At 47.6% G+C, this 14,245-nt stretch overlaps 1 protein-coding gene across 1 annotated transcript; it reads right to left on the bottom strand.

Annotated features, from left to right (window-relative positions):
• Positions 1–10,240: 10,240 nt before the first annotated feature.
• LOC135441457 (small proline-rich protein 3-like) lies at positions 10,241–12,837 on the bottom strand (the record flags this gene model as incomplete). The annotated part of the gene is made up of 2 exons (XM_064701003.1): positions 10,241–10,757; positions 12,611–12,837. Coding segments are annotated over 2 exons (744 nt in total), but the record flags the coding sequence as incomplete, so codon positions are not given.
• Between the last annotated feature and the right edge of the window lie 1,408 nt (positions 12,838–14,245).

Raw genomic sequence — 14,245 nt, 5'->3', positions numbered from 1 at the left:
CAACCCAAACCAGGCCACAGTGACCTGGATAATCCCCGTCCTTGATGTCCTGGTCACACAGCCCTGGCCCCTTGTCCCCTGTCAGGCTCTGGGGTGGATCCTGTGGAACATCCTTTGGTGGAGGCTGTGGCTCCAGGTGGGCTGGGGGGATCCCAGGGGACAGGGACCCTGCTGGGCATGAACAGCTTTGGACTTGTTGGGACAAACTGTGAGGGGGAGCTGGGGCAGAGGGACCAACCCAGTGACCTGACACAGCCCTGCTGGGATGTCACACAGCCCCTCTCAGACGTTACAGCCTGCTCTGTGATGTCACAGCGTTCTCTGTGATGTCACAGAGCTGCTCTCTGATGTCACATCAGAGTCTGTGATGACATAGTCTGCACTGTGATGTCACAGCTGGATCTCTGAAGTCACAGAGATGACCTATGATGTCATAGCTACTCAATGACCTCACATAACCCACTCAGTGATGTCACAGCCCACTCTGTGACATCATGTTACCAGATGATAAATTGTCTCCACCAGGTGAACTCACGCCTGGAGCTTGTTCTCCACAACCCCAGGCCTGTGGAAACCACACAGTGCCCATTGTGTGAGAAGGGGAACTGGAAGTTCAGCAGCCTCAGTGTCCTGCCAGCTCAGCCAGGCCCACTGGAACATTGGGGTCCACGAGCACCAGGGACCAGCAGAGAGACCCCAGGAAAGAAGAATGCATCAGTAAAGGGGAGGGGAAATATGTTAATGGTTTTGGGGAAATGAATATCACATGTGTGAAAAAGAATAGAAAATCACGAAATTTGCAGATGACACCAAGCTGGCTGTGAGTGTGGATCTGCAGGAGGGTAGGAGGGCTCTGCACAGGGCCCTGGACAGGCTGGATCAAGGGCCCAAATCCAACAAGGTGAGTTTTAACAAGTCCAAGTGCCAGGTCTTGCACTTTGGCCACAACAACCCCTGCAGCTCTACAGGCTGGGCACAGAGTGGCTGGACAGCAGCCAGGCAGAAAGGGACCTGCAGGGACTGATGGACAGCAGGCTGGACATGAGCCACCAGTGTGCCCAGGTGGGCAAGAAGACCAGTGGCTTCTGGTCTGGATCAGGAATGATGTGGTGTCGACGGAAGGAGACCAGGACATCCAGTTGATCATCACAGGCCCAATTTTATTGATCAGCACAGCGGGTTAAATACAGTTCGTAATTAACTTCATGCATATTGCAAAAGTTGAGCTCAGGATTGGTTAGTTACATATCAGCAGTTACACCTACTTTTACATTCCTATGGTCCTACTTTTGATACTTTCTACATATTCTTAGGAGATATTCAGGACTAATCTCTACTCCCTTTCTCCATGTTGCAGCAAGGCCACTGATTGCAAGCTGCTGACATCTCCTTTCAGCTTGCTGACTGCTGATTTCTCAGCTTGACCAGTGGCAATATGTCAGCATGGCCTTTCTCAGCTAACCAACTATTAATAAAGCTCTCCACATTAAAGCTCTCCACATTTCCCCCGTTTTCTTCTTGTGCAAGGAAATTAGCTTGCCAGGTTTTTGCTATTGTACGGCTGACCATGTTTTGAATGCAATTAAAAACACAAGGCAAAATCAGCAAAAACAGTCAAATTACACCCAGCAGTCCTATAGCATAGATCACAAGGTTTCTTAGCCACGGTCCAAGTCCTAAGCTTTTAAGCCATTCGTCGATTCCTAAACCTTCTTCTTCCTTCAGATTGTGAAGTCCCTGTTGTAGTTCTTTTATCTTACTGTGAATGGACACCGAATGGTCAGACAGATTCATGCAACACATTCCCTCAAATTCTTCACATCCATGTCCTTGTGCTAAAAGCAAAAAATCTATGGCAGCTCTATTTTGCAAAACAGCATGGTTAACACTCTGCACATCTGTGGTTAGCATGTCTAGGATTTGTGATGTCTTGTTCAGTTCACTCTTTGCCCAGCACCCTAATTGCTTTGCTAAATTCATAGCCTTATTGGCAGATCCTCCCGGCAAGATAGTTGAAACAACCACTTGTTTGAATGTGCCCCAAAATTGTGGATCTCCTATCGAGCTGCAGTCTAAGTCATGTATGCTACGTCTCTTTCTGTTTGAATTTTGACTCAGCTGCATTAGCAAGGACACATTAGGATGAAACAATGACAGTTTACCCAAATAACAGGGTCCACCCTGTGGTCTAGCTGGTATGCCATTCCACGCCCTGTCTCCGCAAATTAAAAATATTCCCGTGGGTAATTTCATTGGTGCAGTGATTTTTGTGCTGTTACATTTACTGTAATGCTGCGGAGAGATTTCACTCACATTCAGGAATGAATCTAGGGTGGCCCATGTTTCTTTTGGTCGGTTTGAAGACTTAAAGCTAAACCATCCACCAGCTGTAGTGTTAGACAAACTGGCGTTTGTACTGCCAAAAAGGTCCAATTCCTCAGGAGGAGAATGCAAAGAGGTGTTGAGTGATTGGATCAGTAAACATTGACGATAGCCATCACTCTGACCTGCAGTATATCCTTGTTGCTCTGGCAATTTGATGTTTGACATGCTAAGCATACATAAGGTCTGATTTTTTATCAAACTGCAAAATTCTCCAGGAGACCATACCGGAAGTCCCACCAGGCACGTTCGAAATGGGTTAGTGACTCCTCCAAGACTAAGACAAAGTGATGATTGGTTAATTTGGTTAGCAAGTGTTACCCATAAATTTTTTCTTGGCTGACTAAAACGTGTTATTTCTACTGCTTCACCTATTACAGCATTGAGCAATATAACAAGAGCAAACCTCATTTTTTGTGAGATAAGCTTGAAGGCAAATCAGCTTTTCCCTTTTTTGCCTTCTTTTTCTTATCTATCTTCAAACTTGCTGCTCCTATTTTTACTGGTCCTGCTACTTGCAAACTTAATTTCTGCAATTCTTTGATGCAGTAGTCTAATGCACTTTCAGGATTCCCCGTGAAGGGTCCTACAACTGAGCACTGTGTTAAAGGTACTACTTTTCTACACCTTACAGAGATTATGCGCGATTTACTTTGAATCTTAATTCTCTTCTCAAAACATTGTATTTCCCATCGATAATAAGCGAGAATTTTTTGTTCAGGAGACTCATAAAGACGTAGGGCTTCATACGCATTTAACCCTGTTTGTCTCCTTAATTCATGTTGCCAATTCTCACTCCTCCGGTACTCAAAATGACAAGGGTGACACCATAAATCACACACTAATGATTGTTCTAACCAAAAAATTCTATCACAACCCCCACAAAGCAGAGCTATCCAAGCAGCACAATGTGGATCGCGACAAGCATAGCAATGTTCTTTTGCTGGATTTGTTAAACGAAAAGTTGATAATGGTTCAGCAAAATCAATCAGTTCCTGGATTGTCCAACAGTAGTGTGATAGTGCTATGTGCTCCACTCTCGAGTATCCCTTCAGCTGTATCAGTAGCAGTTGTAGGATCAAAAGCAGTTTCTTCTTCAGTCGTTCCCTGTCCTCCTCCATGAGATGGTCCACTAAGTGCTGCATCAGAAACAGGTTTAGTCCACTTAGCAGGCACCCACAGAGGCCCTGTAGGTGAAGAAACACAAAGATATCCCCGATCCCAATATAACACTTTTGCAGGTTTTTCCCATAATCCTGTACTGGGGTTCTTATACCTAACCCAGACCTCTGTTTCCTTAGTACTTTCCTGACCTGACCTTGGATGATGTTTAATTGCAGGAGGGGTATCATCTTCCCCAAAAATACATAAATGATTAATTACATACAACACCTTAGCCAGACATGCTTGTGGATCTCTCAAATCCTGATGTTTTTCAATATATTGCTTAAGGGTACCGTTTGCTCTTTCCACTATTGCCTGTCCGGTAGGGGAGTGTGGAATACCTGTCACATGCTTAACCGACCACTGATTCAGAAATTTTTGAACTCTAGCACTCACATAAGCCGGAGCATTATCTGTTTTAATACTTTTTGGAACTCCCATGACAGCAAAGCAACTTAACAGGTGTCTGATAACATGTATAGCTTTCTCTCCTGCTTGAGCTGTAGCCCATATGTAATGACTATACGTATCTATAGTGACGTGCACACACTTGACTTTACCAAATCTAGCTATATGTGTAACATCCATTTGCCATTTCTCATTTATTTCTAAACCCCGAGGATTGACTCCAATGCCCAAACCTATTCCACTATTGTGATAACTACATGTTGGACATGCTCTAACAATAGCTTTGGCTTCTGACAAACTCAATTCAAATTGTTTTGCTAATCCTTTTGCATTTTGATGATATCTACTATGTGCTTCTCTGGCCAATGTATGCTTATCAATAGGACAAGAGTTATCAATGGGTAGAGTAACCAATTTATCTGCACGTTCATTTCCTTCTCCTAAACCTTCAGACCATTTATGGCTCCTAATATGAATCACAGAATACGCTGCATTTCTTTCCCGTAGAGCTTTCCTTAATTGTACCAACAACTCATACAATCGTTTATTATTCACTTCCTTAATTGCTGCTTCCTCTATTCGTTTGGCTACTCCTGCAACATACATAGAGTCTGTAACCACATTTAAAGGCTCCTGTAAGTTGGATACTGCCCATACTACTGCCAACAATTCCAAAGTTTGTAAACTATCCGCAGGGTCTGCTGTGATGATTTGATGTTTCCATTGTCCTTTTTCTTGCCAAGTGACAGCAGCACGCCTTGATTTCTTTCCTGCATCGGTAAAGGCTGTAATAGCTCCTTCTATAGGGCATTCTTCTCTCAAGGGTCGAGTAATCCAGTTCCATTCTGTCATCCATTGCAAAACTCTAGGCACTAATTTGCTGGTATCTACTTTAGCAGACGATGTCAATAATGCTTCCTGTAAATCCTTTGAATTAATCAGGTACCAGTCCAAGGTTTCTTTTTCCATAGGCAGTCTAATGGTAGCAGGTTCTCTACCATCCACTTCAAGAATTCTGAGACGCCCCTTTTTGATTAATGCAGCCAATTGTTCAATTTTTGAACATATTGTTTTCTTATGCTGTAATGGTGGAGACAACCATTCCAACACCCGTATCTCCCCCGTTTTCTTTTGTTGTTGAGAGAGAGCACCAAGCAGGTGGCAAGGGCTATTCCAGATAGTAAGGTCAATAGGGTGGTCGAGTTGTCGACGAGACACATACCCCTGTTGTACACAGTTACTGATTTGCTGCAAGGCAAGACGATGCTCCTTTGTCAGGCATACAGGAGTAGTAGGGTCAACACCCTTTAACAAAGGCCGTAGGGCTTCTAACAAATGATTTGGTATTCCCACAATAGGTTTTAGCCACTGTAAGTCTCCCAGAAACTTCTGTGCATCATGTAGAGTCTTAATGTCCAATTGTAATTCCAATTTTTGAGGTATCACTATTTGATCCATCAAAGTCCATCCCAAATATTTCCAGGGCTTTGTAGTTTGAATTTTCTCTGAAGCAATAACAAGTGAATATGCAGCAAGAGTATTTCTAATAATGTCAATCTGCAAAGAGGAAAATGGTTGTTGCTGTGCAAACAAGATATCGTCCATATAATGATATATTATAGTAGCTGGCCATCTGCGACGTAATGGCTGTAATGCTGCACCAACATAAAGCTGACATAAAGTGGGGGAATTCCGCATGCCCTGTGGAAGAGATATCCATTCAAATCTTTTATCTGGTTCTCCACGATTTATTGCTGGTAAAGTAAAGGCAAATCTCTTCGTATCCTTAGGATGCAGGGCAATGGTGAAGAAACAATCCTTTAGGTCAATGATTAAGAGTGGCCAGTGTTCTGGAATCATAGCTGGATTTGGAAGACCAGGCTGCAAGGCCCCCGTAGGTTCCATTTGGTCATTTACAGCCCGCAAATCATGTATTAAATGATATTTCCCTGATTTCTTTTTGATCACAAAAATAGGTGTATTCCAAGGGCTCGTGGAAAGTTGTAAATGTCCCTTTGAATATTGTTCCTCCACTAATTCATGAGCATGCATAAGGCTTTCCCCTTTTAGTGGCCATTGCTTAACCATCACCGGTGTATCTGTTTTCCAGGTGAGTGGAATGGGGAAAGTCCAAGCAATGGCAATTACCCCAAAGGGTGCTGATTAGTTAACACCACTCCCAATTGTGTTAAAATGTCCCTTCCAATTAAACAGGAGACTGTAGGAGGCAGTTGTACAACTGAAAACACAGCAGATATTTGTTGATCCTCAATGCACACAGACAAAGAAGGTGACCTGCTTGCCAATGTAAATCCTCCTACTCCTGTGAGCATGTTTGCTGATGGGAATAGAGGCCAATGTTGTGGCCATGCTTCTTGGAGAAATAATTCTGGTATCTGCTCCTGTATCCAATAATCCATAAAGGGTTATGCTTTGATGCCCATAAGTAATTTTAACCTTTTGCTTTGGTCTATTTTGTAAATCCACAGTTAAAAGTGTAACACCAGTAGAGCCAAAACCTTTTTCATCCCGTGCTTGTCCAGTAAATGGTTGTATTCCCGATGTCATTTGTGATAGTGGTACCAATTGTGCAATGCGTTGTCCCTTTGTTATTTTAATTGGAGGATAAAGGGTGTAAGCCATGATTTGTATTTCCCCGTAAAGTCTGCATCAATAACTCCAGGCAAAGCAAATAATCCCAACATAGTTGTAGAAGAGCGTCCTAATAATAATGCTCCACATGTTTGTCCATTTAATATAAGAGGGCCCTTTACTCCAGTTGGTATTTTCTCAGGCCGATTCGTCATTAGTGTGAAGTCTACTGCATCTGATAAGTCCAAACCGAGGCTCCCTGTTGTTGCGGGATGCAGACAGGAGGTGGCAGCAATGTCGCGGCAGCTGGTGTCTCCAGTGTCATGGCGGCAACTTGTATCTGGGCGCGGCCCCCTTGAAGCGCGCTCTGCTGATGGTTTCCCGACCGGCGCCTACAAGCCGTAGTGTTGTGGGAGCTGGATCGGCAGTGTTGACACCAAATTCCAGTCGCTCGGCAAGCTCGGCGTGTGTGTCCCTCATTGCCGCACCGGTAACACTTGATAAATGGCTTTGAACCTCCTTGCGTGAATGAGCCACTTCGGAGAGGAGCAAGGGCAGCTAACACCTGATTCTGATTAGACTCTGCCTGCTTTTGTAACCCCAATCCTAATTCCTTTAGAGCCTCTACTATGAATGCCTGCGAAGCCGTTGGTATTAATGCCATTCGCTCTAATGCTTCCTCAATGGTCCAATTTGCTCCCAAAGTAGTTAACACTCTTTGGGTTGCTGGATTACTATTTTGCAAGGCACACTGCTTCAATAGTGCCCCCTTAAGGTAGTCTGCCACACCGGCCCGATCTATAGCAATAGCTACCCTATCGATAAAATTTCCAAATGATTCTTCTCTACCTTGCTTAATACCCATATAAGTTGGTAACCCTCCTGGCTCTTTAACCATATCTATTGCTGTACGCACTAATCGCATAGCCTCTCTAAGCTTATCCGGTCCCGATATCATCTGTGCCTCTGTACGCAAATATGCCCCTAAGCCCATGAGCTCATCCACTGTTACCCCATGCAATGGGTCTCCCTGAGCCCGTTGTACAGCAACTGAATCATTTACTAACGCTTGCCAATGTGCATTAAACAATAATTGTTGATGCTGAGTGAATATTAAACGCACTATTCCTCTTAAATCATTTGGGCATAAAATCTGAGTGTTAAAGAGATAATCTAACATTTGCTTAACAGGTTCACTTTTTACACCAAACTGACTAACCGTAGAACGTAGCTGAGCTAACAACTTCCAATCTAAGGCAGAATATGCTGCTACATTATGCATTAAGTTCCCCTGTGCATCATATTGTGGTGTATATGTAACCGGACATGCAAGACTAGAAGCTTCTTCTACGGCCTCGCCATCACCCATTTGCATTGCCTCTTTTGCCATAGCAGACCAAGCCTCCCTCCTTTGTTTAGCCATTTCCCCCCATAGATCACGGTGTGCCCCTGGGATGGGAGCTGGCTCTTTGGAGGTGCTATGCTGCTGGCATTTTAGTGCAGGCACCGAGTTTTCGCACGGGGAAGGCAGTAAAGCAGAGGCTGGCTCGCGCGGGGGAAGGGACCCCCCCGCTGGGGCTGTCAGTGAAGCCGGGGCTGGCTCGGGAGGAGCTGGCTCACCGGGGGAAGGGCCACCCCCCCGCCGGAGCTGTAACCGGAGCTTGCTCAGGCAGAGCCAGCGCGCGCGGGGGAAGGTGTTGCGGTGTGTTGCAATGTCCTGTTTTAAACTTCCAAGTCCCTTCCCAGGTGTGCCTATACCCTCTCCCCTCCCCCTCGCCCCCTTGCTGAGTGTGCCCTGTCAATCAGGCTTAAGATTCCAGCAAGGCGTCGTGTGATTAGTCAGATTCAAAAGATGCCCCTATGCCCAGAGGTCATTGGCCTGTCTAAGTGTCATCCTCCCTTGAGACCCTGCCCCCTTCACCTGGTTGGTAACTCACCTGTCCCCTCCCCTTCCCCTGTCCCCGAGCTTATAAGGTTAATCAGACCATGCGGCCGGCATTCTGGTGGCAGCAGTTGTCCCGGTTCAGACCTCTGTACCCATAGAATAAACATCTGGCAACCCTCCAGCAGAATCTTCTCCTTCATCTCTTCACCATCACCAGAAGCTCTCTCTCCTGAGGTAAACGGAGTCACTGACAAACCTGGACTTGCGTCTGTGCCCCGCTGCACTCTCCAGCAGCCAAGGTATCTCTGGGGTAAAACAACACAGTGCTGCCTTTGGCCCAGCAGCGAGAGTCAGAACTGGCCCAGGCACCATCTAACTGGTTATATTGGGATTCATATTCCAATAGGAAGGGGTCCCCCCCCCCGCTGGAGCTGTAACTGGAGCCGGCCTGCCCGGGGGAAGCGGCGGAGGCAAAGCTGGTGGCGGAGGCAGAGCTGGCTTGCTCCCACCCCCACCATCCAACCCGCCTGAAGCCGGCGGCGGAGGCAAAGCTGATTTGCTCTTACCTCCCCCATCCGACTCGCCTTCCCCTCAGACAAGGGAGGCGCAGATGGTTCCACAATATCTATAGGCACACCCTCAACACCACTATGCTGGGGATTTTTAGGCATAAGTATTTTAGTTACAGAAGGTGCTAAAGGGTCATCCTCACGACCATATCCTATATTCCTCTTATGAGCTTCTGTCGCCCTTTCTGCTGCCTTTCTCTCAGAGACCTGCTGAAGCAACGTATTATACACCACCCGCCATAATTTCCCAAATTTTTTAGCTGATTTGTCCCCATCTAACATTGAATCCATTAACATTTCCCCAAATTTTTTCCACTCTGACAGCTCATGAACTGTGTGCGGGTTACTAAACATACCTATAGAATGGCCGTAAGCTAATAACCCCAGTAATTCCTTTTTTAAATCTATCTCTTTTACTCCTCGCTTTTCTAAATATGAGGAGAAGAGATCGTATGCCGCTTGCCTATCCATACCTATTAATCAGCGTGCGCTTGTTGCAGCCCTTCCAGGCTCCTGCGGCACGTAGAGACTTGGGTCACCGTTGTGATCCCCAAGGGTGCTTTTAAAATCCGGCACCGTCCCGGCTGCAAGGACTCTCACCCAGCTTCCTCGACCGTGGCGAGTTCCCTTTTTCTTTGTAATCCGAGAAAAAAGGACAGAGGTTCAACGTTGCCGCATCGTTGCCCGCAGCGGTGCTCACAGCGTTGTTGCCCGCATTCTCCACCATTTGTCGAAGGAAGGAGACCAGGACATCAGTTGATCATCACAGGCCCAATTTTATTGATCAGTACGGCAGGTTAAATACAGTTCGTAATGAACTTCATGCATATTGCAAAAGTTGAGCTCAGGATTGGTTAGTTACATATCAGCAGTTACACCTACTTTTACATTCCTATGGTCCTACTTTTGATACTTTCTACATATTCTTAGGAGATATTCAGGACTAATCTCTACTCCCTTTCTCCATGTTGCAGCAAGGCCACTGATTGCAAGCTGCTGACATCTCCTTTCAGCTTGCTGACTGCTGATTTCTCAGCTTGACCAGTGGCAATATGTCAGCACGGCCTTTCTCAGCTAACCAACTATTAATAAAACTCTCCACATGCACCTGCAACAACAAGGGATTTGTCCCATGAGAATCAGTGAAGAGGTAAACAATACAATAGAGAGATTTGATGCTCAAGTAAAATCTATTTTATTAACCAATAATAGAATAACTGGCAAGAAATCAATGAACTAACTAAAGTTGCATACAAGGTCTGTCAAACTGTGTAAAATTAGTTGTGTGAATAAAAAATGAAGAGTTCTCCATCTCATCTGGGTCTTCTGGGATTTCAGTTCCCCCCTTCTTTGAGGCTTTGAGTTCCCTCTTCTTTGGGGCTTTGGGTTCCTTCTTCTCTGGGATTTTGGGTTCACACTTCTTTGGGGCTTTGGTTTCCTTCCTCTCTGGTGTTTTGGTTTCCTTCTTCTCTGGAGCCTTGATTTCTTTCTTCTCTGGGATTTTGGTTTCCTTCTTCTCTGGGATTTTGGTTTTCTTCTTCTCTGGGAGTTTGGTTTCCTTCTTCTCTGGGATTTTGGTTTTCTTCTTCTCTGGGAGTTTGGTTTCCTTCTTCTCTTGGGTCTTGGTTTTCCCATTCGCTGGTTTTGGAGGTTGCTTCCCTGCAGAGACACTCTTCTTTTCCTTCTTCTGCCTCTCTTCCTCCTCTAGGGCTTTTGCCTCCTCCTCGACCTTTTGAGTTGGCTCCTTCAGCTCCCTTCTGCAGACAAAATAGGAAACATGGCTGAGAGTCCCACCAGAACCTTGGGCTCCCTAGTCCTGGCTGGCCCTGCACTTCATTCCTTGACCCTGAGGCCATTTCCGTGAATTCTCCTCAACCCACAGAGGCTGGGAACATCCCAAGTGAGGGCATGGGTGGAAGGGGACCTCCAGGAGGAGCCAAACCTGAGCTTTGCCATCATAAGGTGTTGGCTGTGCAAGCTCCCTCTGAAGGCACAGCCAGACCCCTCCAGCCCCTGCCAAAGGCTGATCCAGCAGCTCTCTGCGCTGGTGCCTGGAAACGCCCTTTGTCTCTTGGCTTCCCAGTTAAAAGCAGAGCACAGATTGCTGACATCTGCTTAGCTCTCCTACAGTTCTTACTCAGCTCATTCAGCCCCCTTCTCCCTGGGCATAGCTGAGGCATGATTTTAAAGAGTTCAGATTTCAGCTGAGGGTTAGAAGCAATTCCCATTGATCAGGATGTAGGTTAGATAGGCAGACCATAGGTTAATGATTATGAGATGCTTAAGCTGGAGCTGATTGTGCTATTGTTTACCATTAGGAGCATCTTTCTAGAAGGAAGTGGAGGAAGTGAACTGTTATAAGAACATCTTGAAACCAGTAGAACAATGGTTAGCACCTGGGTCTGATGTCAATCAATCACTAAGCTGGGGACCTTGGATGGTGCCAGAGGGTCACAGAGACCTGATGAAGACATTCCTGACTTCATCCCCTAAGACCACTGACCCAATTCGAGACCACCAACCCAATTCAAGGGAAGAATTGCACAGGAGTGAAGGACCAATGGCCTCATTTGAATACAGAGCAGGGATGGGAGGTGCTGGGGTTGTGCAGATGTATTGTATGTAAGATCTTGGGAAATAAAGAGAGGGCAAAGAACCTTGGACAGCGCGGTCACGCCTTTTAGGGATGGCTCTGGTGCCGCCCGCCGGTGTTAATAAACATCCCACAATCTAACTTTAATTAGTTAGAGAGTCTCTGTCCGTGATCTTCAGTTTTAACGACTCCTAGCCTGCTCCTTCATGAGAACAATCCTATCAGTCAGAAAGCAAAGGCTGCAGGAACTCCTCTCCTGCAAGACAGGCTCTTGTCAGCCAGATTTCCTGCTGGAACCCAGCTGGGACCAAGCAAACCAGTGCTGGCTGCCATGGAAACCATTGGAAGCAGCCCTGTCCATCTCCTCCCCATGAAACCAACTTCAGCCTGGCCTGAAGAAGTCCTGCTGCACAGGCTTGCTTTAAGCAGCCTCCACTCCCAGCTCCACACTTGGCCTGTGTGTCCTGAGCTGGGCTGCCTTGCTGGAGCTGAGCTTCTCCTGTGCTTGCCTACGGCTGCAGCTGCAGGGGAGCCTAAAGCACAGGAGCTTTTCTGGCTGCTGTCCCACCATAAGGAGAACCCTGGCAGATCAGCAGTGCAAGGACTTCATCTGTGGCAGGAGCAGGACCCAAAGCAAGGTTTGCTCTGTGCCCCACGCCTGCCCATACCACAATCCCACTGTTCTGGTGAAGAAGGCAGATGATGAAGAAGATGCCACTCAACACCATGGACTTCAAGACACCTCTAGAGGTGGTGCCAAGGCAAGCCCAGAGCCCAGCTCCCTGCAGACAGCAGCTAAGCCAGCAGGGCTCAGCACTCAAATAGAGAAGAAGATGTTCTGTCTCAACAGAAGAAGGTCCTTCCTCTCTTGGCAGCCAGGGAGCTCAGAGTGGCCATCCCTGTGTTGCTGCTGGCCTTTGCTCTGCAGCTCCTCTGAGCTCAGAGGCCTTGGAGCAGGGAAGCCCTGCAGGGACAATAACCCATGGCAGAGCAGGAACCCACGGAAGGCTGACTCACCTGTCCCTGAGAGGGGCCTGTGAGCCACAGTTGATCTCCTGGGGGCTCAGGGAGGAGCTGACACGTGAGGCTGCCCTGGGCACCAGCACCTCGGAGGTGGAGCCTCCCTCCATGTGGCACAGCTCCGGGACATTGCAGGTGGTGTTGAGGTGGCCAGAGAGGGTGGAGGAGACCTGCTGGCTCTGTCCTGGCTGCAGCACACCTGGCAGTGGCAGGATACTGAAAGCCTGGACGGAAGACAGGAGAGATTGAGGTGTTGAGCATGGAAATGGAGGCAGAAGAGCATCTTGGAGCAAAGTGCAGCTGTAGCCAGGGCGCCTATTCCCCAAACACTGCCAGAATCACCCTCACCTCATCCTGCATCCATGCCATTGACCAGTGCAGGGACCATGGGGAAAATCTTCTCCCATACTCACGGGTCAATGCATTAATTAGTACATGACATGAAAGTGAACTGGGATGGCTCCTGGCAGTAGAAATTCTCTCTGATGCACAACTTGCCTTTAAAAAGTTTCAAAACTTCCTGCTTTTAGAAAAGGAGGAGACTCAGAGTGAGAGCTCTTGGAGCTGAGGGAAGGAGTCCAGCCCAGCTCATCTGACTCCTGAGGCTCTTCCCCTCTCTCTCTGATTTAAATGCTTCTTTCTCAAGGTGCTACAGCAAAAGCTCCTGCAAAAATTTCCTGTGGAGCACCTGAGGAGTTCCAGGGGGAGCAGTGCCCTCCACAGGTGCCGCACAGCGTCCTTGGGCAGCCCCACAACGTGTCCTGCACGGCCTCTCCAACAAGCAGCTGCTCCAGCAGCACTTTGTGATGGGCCTGCAGGGATGGGAGGCCCCTCTGTGGCCAATGCTGAGGGCCCCCAGTGGCACTGGCAGCTCCAGCCCTGCTTGCCACACTGACAATGGGCAAGGGAGACAGATTCCCTCTTGCCTTCTCCGCTCCCAGGGGAGTGTGAGCCACGTCCAGGGAGCACCTGAATCCCTCCAAGCCTCGAGGGAGGTGAGGGTGCTCAGCAGTTGGTGCTGGCACCCAAAAAACAAGCCATTTTCTATGCTGGGAAGAAGAGACAGCCCCCTGCAAAGTCTCCCTTTGTCAGACAGCTCCAGGGCCAGCAGTGCAATAGCAGCTCTGGGTGAAAGCAGAGCCCTGCAAACAGGGAGTCTGGCTGCCTTGGGAAGAGGCTCCATGGAGATCAGGATCATCCCAGCTTGCTCTGGGAGGGAAGCTGGAGGTGTTACCATGATGATGCAGAGAAAAGCCTCATCTTACATGGGGAAGGAAACAAGGCAAAAAATCCCACACTCAGCACAGGCCTGTAGGATCTGAGTCAGCTTCTCCAAGGAAAACTCTCCTATTTCTCCCTCCCCCTCAGCCCATGTCCAGCCACTGGCCCTGCTGCCCAGCCCACTGTCAGGGCACAGCACAGCAGGGCAGCAAAAAGGGAGCTCAGCATGAGCAGGACTTGGTGCTGGCAGGCTGGGGAGGCAAAGCAAGCAGTAGGTGTACAAGAAAATCTATCTCTGCTCCTGAAGAGTGGGTAAAATCCTGCACTTCTTTCAGGGCTCTGGCTGCCTCCACCTTTCCAGTCCTGAAGTGCCTCCATCGAGTTGCCGGGCAATCCAGACTGGTTCTCCTC

The sequence above is a fragment of the Zonotrichia leucophrys genome, unplaced genomic scaffold (assembly GCF_028769735.1).
Source record: "Zonotrichia leucophrys gambelii isolate GWCS_2022_RI unplaced genomic scaffold, RI_Zleu_2.0 Scaffold_300_64355, whole genome shotgun sequence".
In the NCBI taxonomy this organism is placed as follows: Eukaryota; Metazoa; Chordata; class Aves; order Passeriformes; family Passerellidae; genus Zonotrichia; species Zonotrichia leucophrys.
This window is presented reverse-complemented; position numbering and strand designations above follow the sequence as displayed.